This window comes from Chrysochloris asiatica, unplaced genomic scaffold (genome assembly GCF_000296735.1).
Source record: "Chrysochloris asiatica unplaced genomic scaffold, ChrAsi1.0 scaffold00056, whole genome shotgun sequence".
Classification (NCBI taxonomy): Eukaryota; Metazoa; Chordata; class Mammalia; order Afrosoricida; family Chrysochloridae; genus Chrysochloris; species Chrysochloris asiatica.
This window is the reverse complement of record NW_006408574.1, coordinates 11014608-11038608: the sequence shown is the minus strand read 5'-3', so window position 1 is coordinate 11038608 and position 24001 is coordinate 11014608. Positions and strand designations below refer to the sequence as shown.

General features: G+C 44.7%; 2 protein-coding genes across 2 annotated transcripts in view; both read right to left on the bottom strand.

Annotated features, from left to right (window-relative positions):
• Positions 1–8606, bottom strand: part of PDCD1LG2 (programmed cell death 1 ligand 2) — a 93384-nt gene extending 84778 nt beyond the window's left edge. The window contains exon 1 of the mRNA XM_006863841.1: positions 8552–8606. Within this exon, the coding sequence (XP_006863903.1) occupies positions 8552–8606 (55 nt within the window). The remainder of the gene's footprint in view (positions 1–8551) is intronic.
• A 1800-nt stretch (positions 8607–10406) lies between these two features.
• CD274 (CD274 molecule) lies at positions 10407–22569 on the bottom strand. The gene is made up of 5 exons (XM_006863840.1): positions 22518–22569; positions 21011–21352; positions 14120–14398; positions 10874–10987; positions 10407–10435 (listed from the first exon to the last, which is right to left on the bottom strand). Exons 1-5 carry the CDS (start codon positions 22567–22569, stop codon positions 10407–10409), a joined length of 816 nt encoding a protein of 271 aa, XP_006863902.1.
• Between the last annotated feature and the right edge of the window lie 1432 nt (positions 22570–24001).

The window sequence follows — 24001 nt, the reverse complement described above, 5'->3', positions numbered from 1 at the left end:
ACTAAGTCAGTCACAAGAAAGACAGATGCTGTATGATCCCTATTAAGAATTGACTCATGTCCGCCCAAAGTAAGCATGGTAATTATTAACCTCTATGCTTGTGGTTTGGAGTCCTGGTGCAGTGCTGTAGGATAAGCACTCGACCGCAAGGTCCGTCTGAACCACAAGATCGGTGGTTCAAACTCACTAACTGCCCCTCAGAAACTCTAGGCAAGGTCACTATGAGTCAGAACAACTCAATAGCACTTAACAACAATTTATGGTTATAATCCCATATGGAGAAGGCGTGTCTTTGTTATGTTAATGAGGTGGGATTACAGTAAAGCTTATTTTAAATCAATCTCTTGAGATATAAAAGAGATTCAACAAGCATTTCAAAAGCAGCCACTGACAACTCTTTGGAGCACATGGAGATCATCAAGGAACCAGGAGGCAGAAGTTAAAGAGACAAGGACCTTTCTCCAGCCAACAGACAAAGAAAGCCTTCTACTAGAGCTGGAGCTCTGAATTCAGAGTTCTCGGCTCCTAAACTGTGAGAAAATAAATTTCTGTTTATTAAAGCCATCCACTTGTGGTATTTCTATCATAACAGCTATGTTGTTGTTGTGTGCCGTGGTGTCGGTTCCGACTCATAGCGACCCTGTACAGGGTTTCTGAGGCTGTAAATCTTTACCAGAGCAGAAAGCCTCATCTTTCTCCCGCGGAACAGCTGGTAGTTTCGAACTGCTGACCCAGAGGTTAACAGCCTGATTCGTAACCACTATGCTACCATCATAACAGCACCAGATGATGAAAACAGTATGTGGGACCAAGATGAGTAGGGGGCTGTTCTAAGAGATTCCTAACATGTGGGTGCAGCTTGAACATTGGGTAATGAATGGGTACAGGCTGGAAGAGTGTGGCACTGTGGGTTAATGCGCTGGACTGCAAAGTCAGTTTGAACTGCAAGGTCGGCAGTTCAAGCCCACCAGCTGATTTTCGGAAGTCCTATACAGCATCGCTATGGCTCAGAACTGATTTGACAGCGCTTAACAATCACCAACAACACATGGACTCCTGGTGTAGCGCTGTAGGATCAGCACTGGATTGGTCAGCAGTTCAAACCCACTAGCTGCTCCTTGGAAACCCTGTACAGGCTCGCTATGAGTCAGAATCTACTCGACTTGCCAGCACTTAACAACAACAGTAGAAATCTAGATTGCCTTGAAGAGACTGTTGGTAAAATCACAGATGTCAAAGGCAATTCTGGTGAGGACTCAGAAGAGACTGAGGCCAGCTACACAGAGTCTCTGTCATCTCAGAGACTACATACGGTGCCAGACACAGAATGTTGCTAAAAACGCGGACCTTCAATGTGCTTCTTATGAAGTCTTCAAAGAAAATGATGAACATGTGATTGGACAACGGAGTAAGGGGATGCTTTTTGTGCATTATGTTCAAATGTTTAGTGCAAGGTGGTGGTGGCGTGTCATGGACTCAGTTCTGACTCATAGCGACCCTGTATAGGGTTTCCAAGGCAATAAGTCTTTACAGACACAGAAAGCCTCATCTTTCTCCCATGGAACGGCTGGTAGTTTCGAACTGCTGACCTTAAGGTTAGCAGCCCGATTCATAACCACTACATTATCAGAACTGCTTTAGTGCTAGGTAGATGATATAAGTGATGATCTTGGATATCTGACTGGTAAGATTTCTAAGTGAGATCTTAAAAGCTGCGTGGTTACGCCTTACCGTTTACAATGAAATGCAAGAGGTAAGAGGTAGACTTCAGAACAAACTGCAAAATGAAAACAGAACTGAAAGATTTGGAAAATTCTGTGGTAGAAATTAAGGATACATGTCCTAAAATGTTCATCAAAGGCATGACTACACAATCATTTGTTTAAAAAGATTACACCTGTGGCTTTTGGATCTAACCAACTATCACAACCAAAAAACCCACCCACTTAGATTAAAGGGGACAGAAATAGAATGAATTCTACATGCAGGAAACTGCCCAAGAAACTTCATCCACTGTTCTCCAAGAAAAGAAAAGGGCCATCCCTGGAGCAGCTTGGAGACACACAGAACTGTTGGGAGAAACACTAGAAACAGGGTCTTCTCCATTTCAAAGGGTGGGCTACAGTTTCCTGGACCACCAAGTGTAGTCCACAACATCCTAGCTTCCAAAGGGTCAGATCTTTGTCAATCTGGGTCCAGAGAGCAGGGTTGCTGTCAAGGTGTTCCCGGTGGATGGGGCCACCACTTAAAACTGAGGGGTCAGGACTGCTGTGAGCAAGGGACAGAATAATGAGTCTGTTGGGCCGAAGGATGTGGGGTCCACTCAGGTATCCTAGGCAGATGGAGCTGCCCAAAGATAAAGGAACAGAATTGGTGTTCCAGAGGGCCTGGAAAAGTGAAGCTGAAGCCTGGGGCCTAGGGGCCTCCACACAGAACCCAGAGGGCACAGCTAGCACCCGCAGACTGAAACCCAGGGCTTAGGGACCTCCACACTGAATCCAAAGGGCACAGCTAGCACCCACAGACTGAAGGGCGGTGCCATTGCCCAGATGGTCTCGCAGAGCAGAGGCTTTGTTTCAGGCGTTGAGAACTAACGTCAATTGTTGTCCTGGATTGGGGCTGGTTTGGCGCCTGCAATTCCTTCTCCACTCCAGTTTTTCCTGTTTGTAAAGGAAATTCCTACCATGTTTCTGTTCCACCATTTGTACTTGAGAAACAGCTAACTTGTATTCTAGATTCCAAAAGTTCACAAATGAAGAGGAAGTTTGCCCCAGGATGGAAGAGGCATTACATTTTGACCATATTTGATCTAGAGGATACAGAAGATGAGATTTTTGGATTTGGAGTTGATATAAGACTTTTGGGGTGATATGAGGGGGTGTGTGGCGATATGACATCGAGTGTGGCAGCGGTAGTGAGGTTGGCCCAGGATCGGACATTGTTTCGTTCTGCTGTGCATGGGGTCGCTGAGTTGGTTCCGACTCAATGGCACCTGACAACAACAACAACAACAATGATGGGGTAAATGTGTTTTGTATGTGAAAAGACCATGAATTCTGGAGGGCTAAAGGGTGAAGTGTTATGAATTGAACTATGTCCTCCACGAAAACTGCGTCACAAATCCAACCTTTTATGCTTATGGTTCGAATCCCGGTTAAGAATGGGTGTCGTCTTTATATGTCAACAAGGCGGGCTTCATGCAGGGTGTATACATCCTTAATGAACATTCTAGGATATGCATCCTTAGACTGCACAACAGAATTTCCCAAATCTTTAAATTCTGTTTTCATTTTGCGCAGTTCGTTTTTAAGTTTCATCTCTTTCCTCTTATATTTTGAGATATAAGAGACTAAACAAGTGAGCAGAAATGGGGACGAGACATGCCAAGCCACGTGTAGACTGCACAAGAGCTGAAGCTCAGAAGAGAGAGGGCTCTTCCCGCAGCATCAACAGAGAGCCTTCCCAGAATGCTAGTGTGCTAATTAATTCAGGACGTCTAGCCTCCTAAATGGTGAGAAATTACACGGCTAATTTTTAAAGCCATCCAATGGTGGTATTTCCGTTACAACAGTACTAGAGAGCCAAGACAATCCCACTTATCTGAAATAGGCAAATAGATAGAGATCAGAGCTTACTGGAGGTTGCCAGAGTGTGAGGGAGAGGGGAAGGATGTTTTTGTTCAGGGAACACTGAGAATGATTTGGAATGGATGGATACCGGCAATGCTTGCTTATGATCAACGTAATCCATGTCACTGAGTTGTATGTTTAAAAATTGCTGAGTTGTCAAATGTCTCGTGTATCTTTTCACCACCCACAAACACCACATCTGATGACAGCCATTCAGTGGGGTGATGCATTTACAGGACTGCCCTCCCTTGAATGGAGGATAATCTGTCTTGACTCAAGCATTCTGACTTCCTCAAAGAACCTGCAGGTAGAAATTGGTATCTGTCAGGGTCCCTGTCTGCTTATCTCTTGAATCGGCTTGGAGGAAACTCCCTTCATTTTTCCAAAGTTCTGATGACTAATTCTCTCCCCACCCTCCCACCCTCACACCTCCAGTCTGAAGATGACTCAGGTTCTTTTCTCGGTAGCCTTCTGAAAGAGGGTGAGTGGGAATGACAATTTTCAAAAATTCTTTTCTTCACTATAAATTCTTTTGATACTTCCCATCACTCAGGGTTCAAGAGCACGCTGTTTGAATGTCATTACCACCAGCTGTCCAGGGGCAGACTCTGACACATGTCAACCCTGTGGGTGTCAGAGTAGCACTGTGCTCCATACAGGCTTCAGTGGCTGAGTTTTTGCAAGTAGCTCACCAGGCCTTTCTTCTGAGGTGCTCTGGATGGACTTGAACCTTCACCCTCTCAGTTATCAGCATATTTGTTTATCTGGAGCCCCTGGGTGTGTGCACCACCCAGGGGCTCCAGATAAACAGAGCCTACGAAAAAAAACTGAACTAGAGAGGTTGTTACTGTTTCTCTAAGGAATTATCCCCACTGAGATATTAAACTGTGTCTTTATAAACTATGTTGCTGTTGTTATGTGCCATCAAATCAGTTCTGATTCATAGTGACCCTGTGTAGAGTTCCCAAGGAGCAGCTGGTAAATTTGAACCACCGACCTTGCAACGAAGTAAGAATCAAGCAAATGGACATGCTAGTAGGCCTTGAGGGACCCAATAAATACAATTTTATTAAATTAATACAGGTATAACCAATGACACCCAAATATAGACTTATATGCATTTCTGCTTTAATTGCACAAAACAGAAAAAAAAGATAAAGTGCCTTAGAAATCCAACACCTGAAGAGGTGTTAAGACTTTGGAACGGAATGAGTAAACTGTATGCCTAGCTGAATCGGAATCCTTGTTCATTACAAACAAGAAGTACTGTTTAAATGAAAAACTGCATTCGGATCATGGAAGAGCGCCACTGGAGTCTGTATCTTCAGCTTGCATATGGGCAAAGTGCTGGCAAGACACAAGACAGACCCCAGGCCTCCTGAGTGGCTGTCCGGATCTCAGGAGGCCTGGGTAGTGACGAGACCTGGCAGGACCCAAGGGTTCAGGTTGCTGATGGGCCTTTTCTGGCACAGGTGAGGGGCTAGTGCAGACAGCTGTTAAGGTGCGCAGCTGGAGTTGCCAAAAGAACTTACAATTTCGCAAGCACAGCATCCACATCAAGTTTATACTCATTCACTCAGGGAGAAAACATTTCTCATCATGATTTCATCATAAATCCAAAACACCAGTTGCTGTCACGCCAACCTTATCTCATGGCAAGTCCATGTTGTGTCAGAATAGAATTGTGCTCCCCAGGATTTCCACTAGTGGATTTTCTGAAAGTGGATTGCTGGGTCTTCCTGCCCAAGTGCCTCTGGATGGACTCAAACTTCTGACCTGTTAGTTAGTAGCTGAATGTGTTAACTGTTTACACCACCTAGGGGCTCCATTTCTGTCATACAATGTTAATAAGATCACTCCTAAGGCCTAGACCCCTACTAAGGAGTCCTGGTATGGTGCTGTACGATAAGCACTGGACTGCTAATAGTAAGGTTGACAGTTCAAACCCACCAGCATCTCCTTGGAAACCCTATACAGGGTCATCAGATTCAACGATGAAACAAATAAATAGGAATAAATTTGCTGATAAATGAGGGTGCTTCAAAAAATTCATAGAAAAATTTCATTGTCTTTTAATTCCGTTTTTCATGAACTTTTTGAAGCCTCCTCATAAAAAGAACTCTTAAGAGTTACTTCCCACAGTCCTTTTAAATACTGCTTTCCTTGTGACTGATGATTATTTTGGTTATTAAAGTGCTTCGATCTATTTATCGTGCAGGTGCACACAGGCTGCCACCCAGAGGGTCCCCTTCTCTGTCCCCCCCTCATGCCACCATCTTCCCTGCACCTCATGCTAAGATGTGGCACCCATTCACCTGTCTCCACGCTGGACAAGGAGCTCCTGAGGGCAGGTACTTTGTCCTCTCAGTGCTGTGGCCTCAACAGCTGGCAGCCTGGCTGCCAGCTAAGAGTACTTGGTAAATGGCTGTCTAAGAAACGAATTGCTCAAAACGACATCTGCAGATGGAATTCTACAAGAACAGAGCAGGGCAGCATGAGTCTGAGGCCTGCTAGCCACTGGCTTGGGAGTGTGACTGATCTCTCAGTGTCCTCAGCGAGAGAATGGGGATAATCACAGTGCTAATCACAGGAAAGTTGCCCAGGTGACTAAGTGAGATTAGACATGCTGAATCCTACGGTTAGGAAAGCTGACATCTATATGGGACAGACGCTGTGATGGACCCTTGAACGAGAAGACTGAAATGATGCCCGCCAATGAAGCCTCACTAAGGAAAATAAGAGTTTGTTCCCTGGGTTTTCCATTCATACCAACTGTTCACATCTGTTGCCAGAGGTCTCCACAAGGGATCATTCTCCACCACAGTCACATGACAGGAAGACACCCCCCCCCACACACACACACACACAAGCTCAAAATCATGAGCAGCCACACCAACACTGCTGGTGAACAGAAGGTGGATCCAGGCATTACATGGAGACAATGGGCAGTCAGTCTGTCAGCAGGAACCAAACACACTCCCGGCATGGGTGAAGGATGGAGGCTCATCACTCAGGTGTCCTTTCTCCCGGTCTTTTCCTTCCAGGTGATCCTCTCTCTCCTTCCTTTCTCTTCTCCGCCTCCTTCCTTGCAGGTTTCATTTGCACGACCTTCCGAGTCCTATGCTGTCTGCAGCCCACTGCTCCCGCGGATGCCAAGAGTCCTACTTTCGAGTCCTACTTTCAGATGAGAGGGTTCCAGGCTGGGTTACGTCTCCTCAAATTCTTTGTCTGCAGAGTGATCAAAAATGTCTTTGTTTCAGAGGAGGGCAATCTGGGGCAAAAATAACAACTTTTATTATGAATTATTTTCTTTTTTTATCTAAAGAGAAGTGTAATTCACATTTTCCAGATAATATAATCAATTTGCAGCAAGAGAAAGAAGCAGATTATATTGATACCAATTACTTTTATGTGACATAGGGTGACTAACTAACTGTCCTGCTATATTGGAGACTCTCTGGGTTTTAAAACTCAAAACCCTGGGTCTTAGGAAACCTCCAGTCCTGGGCAGATGGGGTGGTTGGTCGCCATCTCTGACAAAGGATGAACCAGGCAGCACTGCTAATTAGCATTACTATGCAAGTGAGGAGCTCTGGTAGCATAGTTACTAAGAGTTGGGCTGCTAACCTCAAGGTCGGCAGTTCGAAACTCCTAGCTGTTCTGTGGGAGAAAGATGAGGCATTCTGCTCCCGTAAAGATTTACAGCCTCGGAAACCATGTGCAGGGTGGCTCTGAGTCAGAACTGACTCCATGGTACACCCCCACCCCCACCATGCTCTGAACCACTCAGGAAACCTGCCTGAGCTTGTCCTGGTGAACTGGATGATGAACTGATGAACTCATGCTCGGGCATTCCATTTTTTCAGACTTTGATATAACTTTCCTCTTGATTCACTCAGCTAGCTGAGATGTTTGCTTGTGGCAACAAGCTCAGAGTGCCTGGGCTCTCAGAAAGGCTACACAGTCAGCCTAAAGGTCTCACCAAGTCCAGCTTGCAGCCTTTGCCAGTTTTCATGATCATGTGACTCTGCTTTCTCGACTATAAAATCGGAGTGATCATAGTATTTATCTCTTGAATTTTCTCTTGGGGGGGTGGATTAAGTGAAATAACGCAGTGAGGCAGTTACCACAGTACTTGGTATGTAACACTTAGTTTTCATTCATTCTCCATAAGTGAACTGGGTCAGGTGACAGGAAGTAATTGGCATGCAGAGCAATGCAAGTGCCTCCCCACCTCCTCCCAGGCTTCCCCCCACCCAACCCAACCCCACCCCACCAGCTAACTACACAACTGCTCTGCTCATTTCAATGGCTTTTCCTATAGTGACTCATGTTAGGGTCCGATGACTGGACTTTTGCAGGTCTAGCAAGACCCACTTGAGGTTGGCACGAACAGCACATATAGCAAGTAGCAGCAACTAGCACTCAAGGTTTACTAAGCTCTGAAAGTGCACTTCTCAGAAGAGGAGAAGTGGGCGTCTCTCATGTGAGTGGGAGAGCGCGCTGGCTTTCCGTTCTTTCGCCTTCTTTATAGGGTTATTGGCTTATCGCCCTCATGCTTCATTCTGATTGGTGGCAGGGTCTAGGTGGCACATTTTCTTCATCTGGCATACATTCTTCATTTTGGCGGTCTAGCATGGCTTTGTGTCTCAGAAGGTGTGCTTGGTTCACTTTCCTGGAACTATGGATTCACGTGCCAGGTGTCGGGGTGTGGTGAGGCTGGCCTGTGAGTTTCCTACTCTGTCCCTAACATCTCAGACTGTGGGAGCGCGTCTTCCATTAGAGCTGTGAGGGAGGCAAAAGGAACCTCATTTTCCAGATGCCTTCCTCACTAGGATGGGAGGTGGCGGCTGAGAGATTTCTCCTTATTTATGGCTTTCACTTTGTTCCTTCAACTTCCCGATCCCTTCTGATATGCTCACCATTGGGCTCCTTCAGGTGCACATCTTGGATGCCATCTTTTTCCACATCCAGCATTCTCACTTGAGAGAAAGACATCATTTTAATTTCTATGTAGCACAACTCAACACCTTACAGAGAGACCTCAGTTGACATTCCAGATTCCAGTGAGACAGCCCCTTGGAAGTCTGGTGGACTTCCTTACAATTCTATGGGTCCCAGTTCTCAAGGGGATTTCCACAGTGTGAGGCACATGATTGTGTGCCTCAAGTCTTTTTTGGCGTTCAGCAAGTCCCCAGTGTGTTCAAGGTACAGCAAAGGACACTACAGAAAGTCCGTTTGTACACCTATTGATTAATAATACGTATGACATATGAGGGGCTTCCAAAAGTTCATAGGGAAAAATGGAGGAATTAAAAGGTAATGGAATTTCCCTCCCCCCTAGTTTTTTGAAGCCCCCTCATACAACATTGCTGGATATAGTTTGCTGTTGTCATTGTAAGTTTAAATGTGATGTTTGCAACCCCCAGAGACTAATAAAGATCAGGTTTATAAAGATGGTAATAATAAGGCAATAATAATGAAAATTTTAAATAATAAAAAAAAAGTATTTCGCTTAACACTGTTGTTGTTAAGTGCCGTTGAGTTGGTCCCAACTCATAGCAACCCTGTATAGGGTTTCCAAGGAGTGGCTGGTGGGTTTGAACCACCCACCTTGCCATTAGCAATCCAGTGCTTATCCTATAGCACCACACCACTGAACGTTAGAACCGACTTAAGGACCAAGTTGTCGGGACAGAACCCTGTCCTAAGTCTTTTATATCCTTCTATATGCTTGTATATAAGGAGCTCTGGTAGTGTAGTGGTTACGAATCGGGCTGCAAACCACAAGGTCAGCAGTTCGAAACTACCAGCTGTTCCGCAGGAGAAAGATGAGGCTTTCTGCTCCCATAAAGATTTACAGCCTCAAAAACCCTGTACAGGGTCACCAAATGCCTGTATATATTTTTATTTTTCATCCTTCCTTAAGAAATGAACCATATTCTGAGGTATCTTGTTATCCATTGGTTTTCTAGGCATCCTTAATGCCGATTAATCAGTGCTCATAGAAAAATATTAAAATGCAAGTTGGAACAATGATTTCCTTTGACAAGTCAACTCCACCTCAGGACTTATTGCCACTGACCCGAGATCCTTAACTTCTGGTGAAACACTCCAGGTCTGTTCAGAACCAACTAAGTTACTCTACTACTGTTCCCAAATCTACCCCGTCTCTGGGAACTGTGGGGAATTTCTCAACAACAACTGGAATTTCCATCCATTTCCTACTTCCCTATATGACGTCAGCTGTTTCTAAGTAGATCCATTAATAAGCTTCTCAAAGTATAGGGAAACGTTCCTTCTCTTACAATGAGAAGAAATGATTTGAATATACTCATTTTCCTGGATTTCAGTTGTTCCCCAACGTAAGCTGAGAGATAAACATATGCAAACTATCTTCAAAAACACACAGCACCCGCCATCAGAAGTCTTGTAAATATTCTGAGGTAAAAATATCAGAGCACGGCACAAGGTTCTATTTCTTCTATTTTACTTCAAGTGTCCAGAAACCAGCCCAGTCTAAAGGTGCAACTAACGCATGACCCAAAGTGAAATGCAGCTCACAGGCTTTCATTTCGGGCCCTTTCCCTTCTGTAGGTCTCTGGTTATTTGCTGATGAAGAGGAATGAGGATAGTGGCTTGGCTTCCCTTCCACACACCCCAATCTCTTCCTCTCAGCCCCGTGATCCTGCTCCTCTCTATTCTGACAGCTCTTGGACAATGAGGTGCCTTTGTGTTCCTTTGCAAAGGGAAGTCAGGGACCCCTCCTGGAGGTGCTCACTGCCCACCGTCCCGTGCAGGTGACGCTGCAGAACAGCGGAATCAACAGACCTGGAGGAAGAGGTGCACACAGTAGGGACACTAGAATCCACTTGGCATGTGTGGAAGTTGGCTCTGGAAAGGAAGGCTCACGGGGGCTTCTGTTGTTGGGTGTCGCTTGTTTCTAGCTCATAGTGACCCTATCAGACTGAGCAGATCTGCCCCATTGGGGTTTCCTACTGAAATTGGTACAGGCAAAAGTCACCAGGCCTTTTCTTCCTTGGAGTGGCTAGTAAGTTCCAACTGCTAACCTCTCCCTCCATTAGTAGCCAAGCACTGAACGGTTGTGCCACCAGGGCTATAAAGCCATGTTTCCCAAGGGCATGTTGGGTAGGGCAGCTCACTGAAGGATATTTGGCTGTGGTAACAAGACCCCCATTCAGGCTCCCCCCAACCCCGTGAGATCACTGCCGTAAAGGAAATACCGTTTCTTCTTCTTAGATGGAAGGTGAGCATCAGTACAACAATGAAGGAAACCAGGAGGGCTCCCAGAACCATCAGGTGAGTCCTCTTATTTGGTGGAGGCATGCTCTGGTGTTCTGCAAATGAAAACAGAAACTAAAGATCCAGTGTTGATGGGAAACAGAGCAGTCATCCTCCTTGAAATCTAACTTAGCTGTTTGTCACTGTTGGTATTGTTGTTGTTGTTAAGTGCTGTTGACTTGGTTCCAACTCATAGTGACCCTGTGTAGGGTTTCCAAGGCTTTTAAAGCCTCATCTTTCTCCCATGGACCAACTGGTGAGCTTGATCCCCTGACCTGTGGTTGGTTCGTAGCCCAGTGCTTATCTAACAAAGCTACCACACTCTCAAATTGAATTTAATTTAGTTTGTTGTTGTTGTTAAGTTGGTAGAGTTGGTTCTGACTCTTAGCAACCCTGTATAGGGTTTCCGAGGAGCATCTGGTGGGTTTGAACTACCAACCTTGTGGTTTGTAATCCAGTGCTGAACCTATGGCACCACACCAGAACCTCCAGAGTCTAAATTTAGCTTCTTGTTGTTGTTAAGTGCTGTCAAGTTGATTCCGACCCCTAGCGACCCTGCATAGGATTTCTGAGGCTGTCAATCTTTACGGGAGCAGAAAGCCTCATTGTTCTCCCATGGAACTACTGGTACTTTCGAACTGCTGACCTTGAGATTAGCAGCCCGATTAGTAAGCACTACGCTACCAGAGCTAATTTAGCTTTAGCTTGAGGTTAATTTCCTTATACACTCAAAGTTCCTGGCCAGTGAGAGTTGTCATGGCAAGGTAGCTCACCTAAGACAGCAGTGAGTGCAGGTGGAAGAAGCGCAGACTTTAGATGGATGGGCGATGGACAGACGGACAGGGAAGGGCCTTTGCACTAGCTTTGACTGTTGGACAAATCCCATAACCATTCCCAGCGTTCAAATAGAAATGTAATAACATTTACCAAGTGGGGAATACTTGTAAAGTTCTTAGAAAGGACCACAGGGAGGTCAAAACAAACGCAGCCTTGACTATTTCACTTCCTTTTGTGTTCTTGAATACAGAGCTAGCTGTGGACGGTCCACAGTGGGACAGGGAGGCCACTGGGCCCTGCCTACCGCCTCCGTCCTCCCACATCCTGGTAATACTTTGGACTACTGCTTGCTATACTTTCTCCCTTTGAAGTTGGGATGTCGTTGGCACCTCTCACCAGTCTCTGTGTTTGTGACTCACGAAGACTCATAGGTGGCTAACTCCCACTTCTCAGGGTCAGTCAGCTCCTACGGCACCTAGGCCCACGCCCAGCCCACCTAAGTGAAGTTTAAAGCCACGGTCAAGGTTTACCTTTAAGTGGCAGCTTACAGTCTGCAGAGCCTGCTCTTATGTAACTCATTCCGGTCTCAGAATGGCCTTATGAGTTAGTATGCGGACAGTGATGGCTCAGTGGTGGCATTCTTCCAATAAACACTGAACTGCTAACTATAAGGGCAGCACTTCAAATCTACCAGCTGCTCCAAGGGAGAAAGATGAGAGTTTCTGCTCCTGTAAAAATTTACAGCCTCAGAAATCCTATACAAGGTCAAGTCTTGAGGTGGCATTCACTGAAGGGTAAGCACTGGACTGCTAACTGACAGGCCAGTGGTTCAAGTCCACCCAGCAGCCATTCCTTGGAAACCCTAATCAGGGTCACTATGGGTGGGAACAGACTTGATGGCACTTAACCAAAACAACATGAGTTGGAATAGACTTGGAGGCAGTGGATAATGTGGGAGCTGAGTTTGATTTCCGACGCTGTATGGCATGCCCAGCCACTATTCATCCATCAGCAGAGACCGGTGTGCTGCCAACATGCTGAATAGGTTTCAGCAAAACCTCCCGACTATGGTGTCCCACCTGTAGAGGGCATGGGGTGGCAAAGGAGCCGGCAGTGCCTCGTTCCACTGTGCGTGGGGTCCTCATGAGTTGGACCACTCAGAGACAGCTAACAGCAACAACAAACTGTCTACTAAAATTATCCCAGTTCACAGAGGAAGACACAGACTCAGAACAGCTAAGGGAGTTACCCTAGGTCATCTTTCAAGTCAGTTGCTGTAAAACAGCTTCTAACAGCAAAAATAAAACCAATCCAAGCAAACCCAAAACCAGTTGCTATGGAGTTGGTTCTGGCTTGTGGTGACCCCACGCGTGTTGTAGTATAGCTATGCTCCATCGGGCTTTCTAAGACTGGTTTTTCAGAAGTAGATTGACAGGTCTTTTTTTCGGAGGTGCCTCGGGGTAGATTCCAACCACAATATTTGAGTTAGCAGCTGAGCATGTTAACCCCTGGCACCACCAAGGGACTCCTTGTAAGCAGCAGGGACAAGGGTCAGTCTGGATCTTCAGGACTCACAGCCCAGTAAAGGCATCTCTGACAGGGTTCCACTGTACATAGGCTCTAGTTTTGGCAGGTCTTACTCTAAGGAGCTCTGGTAGCGTAGTGGTTATGAATCAGGCTGCGAACCACAAAGTCAGCAGTTCGAAACTACCAGCTGTTCCATGGGAAAAAGATGAGGCTTTCTGCTCCAGTAAAGATTTACAGCCTCAGAAACCCTGTACAGGGCCGATATGAGTCGGAACCGACTCCACGGCACATAACAACAACAACTCAATGATGGAAGGAGCTCTGGTAGCGTAGTGGTTACGAGTCGGGCTGCTAACCTGAAGGTCATCAGTTCGAAACTACCAGCGGTTCCATAGGTAAAAATTTACAGCCTCGGAAAGCCTACACGGTCGCTATGAGTTAGAACTGACGTCACGGCACATAACCACCACCACCACCACCACTCAGTGACTATTCAATCCTGTTGTAAAGTCAATCCCTACTCATAGCAAACCTATAGGACAGAGTAGAGCTGCCCCATAGAGTGTCTAAAACGATCAACTTTACCGAAGTAGACTGTCTCATTTTTCTCCACAGAGCAACTGGAGGGTTTGAATTGCCAGCTTTTTGGTTAGCAGCCAAGTGCTTAATCACTGTGTCACCAGGATCCCATCAATTAGTAGTTGCTGAATGGTTATTATTATAGCGATAGGATTTGGATGAAGGGTGGTAAGGAAGCTGGATGCATTTTGTAAACACGGTGTTATTTTAGCAAACACTGACTATCCACAATGAGCCGGCTTCATGCTAGGTGTTAGGGTACAGTGCTAGGTGCATTTTAACTGAGACAACATTCAGAATGTTACCTGGGATGACCAATTCAGCTGTACTGTTCTCCCCAGGACCTGGCCTCTGAAAAGTGCAGCGAAAGACCTCATTGGCTGTCGTGTTGATTCTTAGCGTGCTGGTCACATTGAAAAGCTCCTCCTCCCTCTTGGTGATGGTGGTCTGGCCTCTCAGGACTTGGTGGTCACTGCTGGTCCAGATGACCTCAGCCTCAGGGTAACCCTCAGCCTGACATGTCAGCTCATGTTCCCAGGTGACTGGATCCACAGAAATTCTTTGGTTGATTTTGCGGTATGGTGCTAGGTATGAGCAAAGAAGACTATGCATCAGACTAGCTCTTACAGCAATAAGCTTGAAGGCCAGGGGTCTCAGCAGCGGGGAACCCTGTCAACCCCATCTCAACCCTTCTATCCAAACTTGGGTCAAGCTTTGGCTTCAAGGGACAGCCATCTTGCTACCCAAACCATACATTTTTACTGAACTCCAACTAAATGTATGTTGTTGTTGTTGTTGTTAGGTGCCATCGAGTTGATAGATTAACTTAAAAAAAATTGTCGATGATGGATGGAGGGGATTGTAACCATAGCAATGAAACGATATACGATAGGATGAATGTAAAACTAATGTTCTCCCATGTAAACTATAATTCACAATAAAACATATTTTAAAAACTGTCATCTTCAAGCCAGTAGTCATTCTATCAAATATTAAACATGTTTCTTCATAGTCAGGACTCCAAGTGTGGCATTGTAGGTTAAGCACTAGACTGCTAAATGTTAACGTTGGCAGTGCAAACCTACCAACCGCTTCTCGCTTCTTGAATACCCTATACAGGGTCGCTATGAGTCAGAACTGATTCCACAGCACTCAACAACAACATACAGTCAAGCCTTTGTGTATTTCTTAGTTATGTTTTATAGTTTTTAAAAAGAGCCTTTGCAATCAAAGTCATACTACTTGGATTTAGAAGCTGGCTTTGTCACAAAGAGATGGACCAGCACAGTGGTGCTCAAACGTAGCAACTGTGAGGATGACGCAGGATTGGGCAGGGTTTTGCCGTGTTGTACATAAGGTTCACTATGAGTTGTAACTGACTCGTGGGCACTCAACAACAGCTGGATGAATTGGACAGATTTCTTAATGTCTCTGGGCCTCAGTTTCCACATCTATAAAATGGGAAGAAGGAACACATTTCATAAATCTAAAATGCCAGCTATGGAAGACATATTCAGATATCAAAGACGGTAAATGTGAAATAAACATCCTAGCTCTGGTAGCGTAGTGGTTATGAATCGGGCTGCTAACTTCAAGGTCAGCAGTTCGAAACTACCAGCCATTCCATGGGAGAAAGATGAGGCTTTCTTTTCCCGCAAAGATTTACAGCCTCGGAAACCCTCTGCAGGGTCATGATGAGTCAGAACTGACTCCACGGTACTTAACAGCAACAAGAAATGAGGAGGTAATACTTCAGAGTGTCCTTTTAGGAATTCAATGAATTGATAGAGGTAAATGCTTAGGACAGGGCCTGGAAGTACTAAAGGGTACACAAGTGCTGATTACTAACTGCTGCTGCCCCTCTTGGACGGAATGCCCCCTACAGCTCCTTTTTTTCCTCTTCCTGCTGCTCCCTCTCCAGTGTGCTCATGTGGGACTCTGAGACGGTGCTGATGGCTCCTTAAGAATAGTCCCAAAAAGGACTTCCCATCCGGACCCCACAACCTCCCAGGAGTCCTGGTGTTGTGCTGAAGGAGAAGTAATGGACTAGCACTCCTCAGAAACCCTAGACAAGGTCGTTGTAAGCAGAAGCTGACTAGCTGGCACTTCACAACAACAACATTATAACACCATAGCCAAACCTGTTCAAGTTTCAAAAACTGTAGGCTAATCCTATTTGGGAGTTCTGTGGGGTGCTGTAAGACAAGCACTCAACCACAAGGTTGGTTTGAACCACAAGTTCGGCGGTTCGAACTCACCAGCTGCTCCTCAGAAATGCTGTACAGGGTCGCTACGATTCAGAACCGACTCGATGGCACTTAACAACAACAACAATAATCCTCTTCGGGGAAAAACTGAATTCACTTAAGAAATACTACAACAACAACTGTCTGCCAGACCCTGGGTATATAGCAACACTCAAAACCGAGTCAAACCCTTCACGGTGCCATTTGTATTCTAGCGAGAAGAGACAGCAGAGCCCTGGTAATGCAGTGGTCAAAGCACCCAGCTGCTAACCCCAAAGTCGGGGTTCAAATCCACCAGTCACCAAGGGAGAAAGCTATGGCAGCTTGCTTCTCTACAGACTTACAGTCTTGGCAATCCTATGGAGCAGCTGTACACTGTCCTATGGAGTCGTTATGAATCAACTCAATGGCAGCAGATTTTAGGGAGAGACAGACAACCAACAGAACAGGTAACTGCAGTCATGTGACACATCATGTGGTATAGTAGAGGTTAATCAATACTATGAAGTTAAATAGAGCTATATAAGGAATTTGGAGGAGAGACGAGGGCTTTGGTATGATAGTACTTAATCTTTGGTCCGTGGGAGCAAGCCAGTTTTATCAGAACAATCTCCAATACTTGGTTCTTTCAGTTGTCTAATTGCATTCATGGTCCTGAAAAGTAGAAATGGGAGCTTCATTTTGTCTTGCTATTTGGCTCAGTGATCAAGAAAAACAACATTCCCAACAAGAAGTCAGCTCTCTGAGTGTCTCTAACACTCAAGGACACTGAATAATACCAGAAACACTGCACAGCTGAGTTCAATACAAATGACATGTTTTCAGTTTTGAAATGTTTCACTTTTGAAAGCCCATGGAGAGTCAGTTCCTATGGGAAAGGTTGGGCTATGACACATATGCAGTGACGGGCAGAGTCCCCGTGAATGGTACTGTGAAATCATTTACATCTGAAGGGCATCTACTTCCTTGAGAGGTAAGGTAACACGCTAGTCTTTGGCCACCCAGGCTTCCACTGCACTGAGCCAGTGTCCCCTGGGACCCTGGACAGCTCTCCAGGTGAAAGGTCCAGACTGTAGCTTTTAACCCAACCCCCAAGACCACTGTGTACCAAGGACAGCAAGCAGGACCAGTACCAGAAGCCGCCTTGATCATCTGCATTACAAATGGAATCAGATCCTAAAACATGGTTGGTCATCTATCTGCTTTGTCCTCCAGGGGCCCCTTAGAATAATCACAGAGCCAGACTAGATCCACAGGCAAGAGTCCCAGTGGCGCAGTGGTTAAGGGCTCAGCTGCTAACTGGAAAGGCTGCAGCCTGAACCCATAAGCCTCTCTGCTCTTCGGGAGAAAAGACTAGGTGTTCTGGTCCTATAAAGGTTACAGCCTAGGACTCTTCTGAGGCCGTTCAACTTTGTCTTCCAGGGTCGCTATGAGTTGTGATCAATTCAAGGGATTCTGACAACAGTAACAACAATGACCTGATGGAGTCCCTGTGTTAACACACATGACTGCTAACTGTAAGGCTGAAGGTTTCAGTTCACCCAGAGGTGCCTCAGAAGAAAAGACTGGCGATCTCTTTCTGAAAGATGAGTCCCTGAAAACCCTGTTTCTCTGATACATCAGGGGCCAGATGGGAGAGCCTCCTCTCTGGACTGTGAAACTCACACTTGGCTGCCTTCTGCTGACTCCCGGGCGTACGCTCTTCATCCCCTCTCCAGCTTCAGCAGTGCTGAGCAGTGAAACGTCACTTTATAGTGCTAAACCCTGATCATTTCTTTAATACCTTGGAATACAGTCAGAGTTTGGTTTTTGTTGATTCACTGAAGGAGAAGTTGAAAATATAAACCGCCTCCCATCCCAAGCTTTGTTTTATAGAAGTCACTGTTGAGGAGAAGACTATCATAAAAGCAATGGAAAAGAAAGCTACTCCGTAGAACCAGTGACACACTGCTGACAACAGTAGCACTCACTGAGCCGGACTCAGAGCACGTCCATAACCCCTATTTTATTTTGCTTATCCCTCTATTGTAAATGTAAGCCCCTTCTGCTTATCGTACTGACCTTCAGATTGATGAGAGTTAGCTTAGGAAAAGGAAAACCAAAGGGAAATGATTTAATGGTGGCTGGGTACTTAATGGTCTTCCTGCACACCACAGAGGCAGGCAGAGAATTCCAAAGTGAGGGCCAGTGAAGGGAGAGTCCAGCTCACTATCAGGCAGTTATTTCACTTGGTTGTGGGAGGGATGTCCCAATGATGAGGAGAAAGGTCTGTGAGCAGATCTTTTGTAGCCATTGCATAGGGGCTTTCTGTGCTTTGTGTAAAGTTGAGTTGGACACTGATGCCTGGGTCCCTTCCAATTCTAGGAATCTTATAAGTGAAAACTCAGCCCATCAGCTACGGTGTTTTCCTTCCCCTTGCTCGTGGTAACCCAACACAATGAACTGGAGTAACCTGATGGCATATTGGTAGTTTAGTTCCCGCTTCCTCTCCAACATCCAAGATGATGGTGGTGTAGGTGACCACATGCCAAGTGGGCAAAGCTTATACCATCTCAGTAAGATTATCTTAGCTTTTGTAGATTGACTTCTAAGTGTGTTTGAATGTGAACTTCCCCATGGGGGTTAAATGTATTAGTTTGGTTTTGACATAAAGAGGTTCAAATGAACAAAAGTATTGGCAGACTTACTAAGGAGGTTGACTATAAAGAATTCTAGAAGGACACATGAATGGTGCTTATTAATTGGAGTGCTCTGGAAGACAGAGGTGAAGGGAGGAAGGATCCTTGCATTCCACTGATTCCCTCCAATGATGTGTGAAAGGAGCCCTGGTGGAGCAGTGGTTAAAGCACCCAACTGCTAACAGATAGGTCGGTGGTTTGAACCCACCAGTTGCTCTGGGGAAGAAAAGACCTTGTGATCTGCTTTCGTAAAGATTACCGTCTTTCAAAAGATTGCACCAAATGTTTTGGCAATAGTGTGTCAGACAAGTGACTAATCTCTAAAATGTCAAGAAAATCCCCAACCTCAATAACAAAATGACAAATCATCCAATTAAAACTGGGCAGAGGATATGAACAGACACTTTACCAAAGATATTCAGGCAGCCAACAAACAAGAAATGCTCCCATCATTAACCACTGGGAGAGATGCAAATCAAAACAACAAGGAGCTATCATCTCACCCCAGCATTAATAGCAAAATTGTAAAAAAAAAAAAAAACAGAAACCAACAAATGCTGGTAGAGGTGTGGAGAGCCTGGGACCCTCATACACTGCTGGTGGGACTGTAAAATGGTACACCCACTGTGGGGAACCGTATAGTGCTTTTCCTTTGTTGGTGTTGGTGTTGGTGTGGGTAAGTGCCATGAAGTTTGTTCCGACTCATAGAGACCTGGTATAGGGTTTCCTAGGAGAAGCTAGTGGATTTGAACTGCTGACCTTGAGGTTCAAACCAACCTTGTGATCAAGTGCTTATCCTACAGGACTCCACAGCGCCACCTTAAGAAGTTGGAAATAGAAATACTAGATAATTCAACAGTCCCACTACTTGGTATATATCCTAGAGAAATCAGAGTAGTTACACAAATAGATATATGCACGTGGATGCTCATCACTGCACTATTCACAAACGCGAAATGATGGAAACAGCTTAAATACCCATCAATGGAAGACTGGCTGGATAAATGATGGATACAGCTCCGAACGAGGATGAACCTGGAGGACATGATGCTGAGTGAAATCACTCAGAACAAATTTGCAAAATCACTATTGTAAAAAGTCAAGAAAAGGCTTTCACACTGAAAGAAACATTCTTTGCCCAGTAGAAGGGATGGGGAGGCAGGGTGAATTGCTAACTAGTGAGTTGTTGTTGTTCAGTACCACTGGGTCCATTCCAATTCATAGAGACCTTGCTTAGGGCTTTCGAGGAGCAGCTGGTGGTTCTGAATGTCAACCTTACAGTGCTTATCTTACCAGAACTAGAGGGTAGAAGCATAGAAACTTGGGTAAAGGGGAAAGACAAAAAAAAAACAAAACACACACACACACACACACAAAACAGGATGAAATAAGCCAAAGTAAAAATTAACCTGAGGGGCAAGGAAGAGGCTGTTTGCTGACAAGAAAAAGCATGAGGAAAACTTAGTGTGTTGGAAATATCCTAAGCATTGATCTGGGTTAAGGTTTCATGTACATATATAAATGTAAAACTTCACTTAAAAAAAAAAAAAATGACGGCCTTGGAGTTGTCTGTGGTGATTCTACTCTGTTCTATAGGGGAGCTAGAGTGGGAATCATCTTCACAGAACATTCCAACCAAACAGCGGTATGACATCAGCGTGACCTGCAAGTATATGTATTATGTTTGTAGTGATTTAAAATTTAAACTAGGAATTTATTTTTAGGAAAATTCACCACATATGGAGATGGCTCTGTCACATTTGGCTCTAGGGTTACATGTTTCAGCGGCCACTGAACTGATTCCACCTCATGGAGTCCTGGGTGGAACTGTAGGATCTTCACTGGACTGTTAACCACAGTTTAGTGGTTCAAATCCTGGACAGGGTCGTTATGAGTCAGAACTGACTGGATGACACTGAACAACAACATGGTGACTCATGTGTTTCAGAGTAGAACTAATCTCCATAAAGTTTTTCCAGTGACTGAGTTTTTAAAAGTAGATCACCAGATCTTTCTTCTGAGGTACCGCTGGGTAGACTTGAACCCCCAACCTTTCCATACGCAGTCAAGTGTCTAACTGTTCCAGTGACTGTCAGATAGGATGGGTTCAGGAAATGCTCACTGAATGTGTATGGGAATGAACGAATGAACAAACAGATTGCTTCTGTTCTGCTGGAAAGTAAGGCTGGACTTCCAAGAATGGAGCATTGGTAATACATACAGTTAAAGTGTTTAATGAAAGTCAGTTGTCTTTATCTAGAATAATCCTTACCATCAACTTTCAAGGTGATCCGCTTGTAGTCGGCACCGCCATAGCTGATCAGACAGCAGTACACTCCCTCGTCCCGCAATTTCACGTCTGTGATCTGGAGCGCGGCCTTGCCCAGAGAGAGCTGGTCCTTCAGCAGCTGGGCCCTCTGGTTGTAGCTGCTGTGTTGAACCTTCAGGTCTTCCTCCCCACCCACCAGTTGAATAATTTTCTTATCCCCCATCTCCCAGTAGACAATGAGCACAGCCAGGTTCAATTCCTTTTCTACTGGGAATGTGCATTCCATCGTCACATTGCTGCCATACTCTACCACATGTAGGCTCTTGGACACACTGACAGTAAATGCTGAAAAAGGAAGCGAACCAATCTTCAGATGACAACCAGTCTGTCTAGCCGTTTACACAATAATTATGTTTAAGGACTTTACTTCCCTAAGAGATCTCTTTGAAGCAGTTTTGGGGAACTTTATATTTCATCCCTGAGTTACATCACAGTGTTATGTACCCCAGGTGTCATCCTATAACTCATAAATGTACATTACTCTTGTAGTATTAAACGGTGGTGGGTTATTTATAACCAAGCTGACTTTGCTTCTTATAGACATGTCAGAATTGGCCTTCTATCTAGTCTGAAAGTTGCTGTTGATGCTGTTAAATGCTGCTGAGTTGGTTCTGACTCATAGTGACCCTGTACAGAGTTTCTGAGATCAACTGGTGGTTTTGAAATGCCAACCTTGCAGTTAGCAGAATAGTGACTCCCAATCATCCTCTCCTCTTGTTTCTCTAAACTCTTGATCAGTTCTCTGGCCAGAGGACCTGAGTATGGAGATTTAGGGAGGGTCTCAGGCCAAAGACTGTATTGTGTGACACTAATTTCCTGGAACATTGAACTCCCCCCTTAGAATACACTCATTGGAAAAGGCAGATCACGGAACAACGCAGATAGAATGATCTTGCAAACAAATCAACAGTAGACCCAAATCAAACCACTGCCACCGAGCCAACTTATAGTAACCCTATAAAACTTTACAGCAGCAGCAAGCCTCATCTTTCTCCTGCAGCTGGTGGGTTTGAACTGCCAGTCTTACGGTTAGCAGTCCAGTGCTTATCCTAAAGTTCCACTAGTGCTCCTTAAACAGTATACATCTAGGCCATTTCCCCAAATATTTTCAACAGTTATCCCTGGGAAATGGATTATGGATTAATTTTCTTTCTTGATGTGGTCCTGTAGGATAAGCACTGAACTGCTAACCTTAAGGTTGGTGGTTCAAACCCACCAGAAGCTCCTCAGAAATCTACACAGGGTCTCTATAAGTCAGAACTGACTTGACTGCCCACATCAACATATTCCCTAGACTTCCTTTCAATGCACATGGATAACTTGTTTATGAAACTAAGCAGATAAAATAAAATGTTCTCTTTATAAAAGTATCACACCCATTTTGATGACTATTTTAGTTTTTACTCATGACTAAAATACTTAAAATATATAGAATCGAATGGTATCTTACCATTTAGTAAATGAGAGTAGGTCAGGAATGTCAAGACATTAAAAATCCTCATCTTTCTATAATGACCTGGGTATGAGAAAGAGACAGAGAAGATTGATTCACCCATCACTAAGGCAGCACGGGGCTTGGCAGCTCTCACTGAAATGACTTTCTGATGTCTGGATCATGACTGATTTATAAGTTTGGAAATACAGCAGCTCTTCATTTACTATTCCCAAGCAATATAAAGCCAAGTGGAAAAAAGAAATGTTACTAAGACAAGAAGAAAAGTTGAAGGTTTATTTACAAGACCTGGAAACAAACAAACCTTGCCAACGTACCCTTCAAAGATGCTGAAGTAATAGCGCACCAAAAGTTTTTCATTATTCCATGTTTTTGTTTTGCTTTCTGCATTGTGCCCATCAAGAAATTCAAGCATTTCAAAGTGAGGGGAATCTGACTTCTTCTCCCAAGGGTCAGTCCATGTTCCCCTAGTAGCCCCCTAATTTCCTCCTGCCCCCTTTGACTGGTCAGGCCCTTTACTTCACTGCCCCAGTCCATCAGTTATCCCCAAGGGCTCATCTTTCAAAGTCTCCTCTTCTGTTCCTCATTATTTCAAATCATAAATCTTATTCCGTCGAGAAACGGGGTTCCCTTCCCTCAGGAAGGCAGGTGGTGTGCTGTCCAGTCACTTCTGACTCATATGGACTCTATATAGGGTTTCTGAGGCTATAAATCTTTATGGGAGCAGAATGCCTCATCTTTCTCCTGTCAGGGAGTGATGTTGTTAAGTACCATCAAGTCGGTTCCGACTTGGTTTCTGGGGAGCTGCTGGTGGGTTTGAACCACCGACCCTGTGGTTCAAATTGACCTTGTTCAGCATTTTTCCTACAGTGCCACACCAGGTCAGGGAGAATAGGAAGGAGAAATAGTTAGAGTTAACCAATTCATACTAAGATGTGAGTGACTCACTGCTACTTTTCCAGAGATACCTGACTAGATTCCACTATTTTTTTCATCCTGCTTGACATTCTATGTTTATTTCATTCAGTAACCATTCATGGACCACCCTCCTGTGCCAGGCACTAAGTTAGCCATTGGGAAAATCCAAGTAGGAGAGATATGCTTTACTACATTCCAACCAACCTGTTAACTTAGCAACATATTTTCTACTCTTGTGCTATGCAAATATTTATAAACATGGAAAAGAAAGTCCAGTTTTCCCTTAGTTTGTCTCCGAATTCTGTATACTTATGAACACTCACTAATGATCGATGCTATCCATCTATCAGGCAGATGAGCAATGATGCCTTTAGCATATGAATAGCTCTTAAAATCAATAAGAAAACCCCACACAAGCCTACAGGAAAATAGAGATTTAGAAATACAAATGACACAAAAAATAGTAAAGGCTATTTTACTATTTACTTTTCACTAGTACAAAAAGCATAAATGTAAAACCTGCGACATCACTTTTTACTTATTAGCTTGATCAAAAGTATAAA

Coding starts and splice junctions, on each gene's coding strand:
- CD274 (XM_006863840.1), bottom strand. CDS start 22,569: ATGAGGATTTTTAATGTCTTGACATTCCTGACCTACTCTCATTTACTA. Junction 21,353..22,517: donor CTACTCTCATTTACTAAATG/GTAAGATACCAT, acceptor TTCCTTTTTCAG/CATTTACTGTCAGTGTGTCC. Junction 10,436..10,873: donor CCATCTAAGAAGAAGAAACG/GTATTTCCTTTA, acceptor GCTGTTCTGCAG/CGTCACCTGCACGGGACGGT.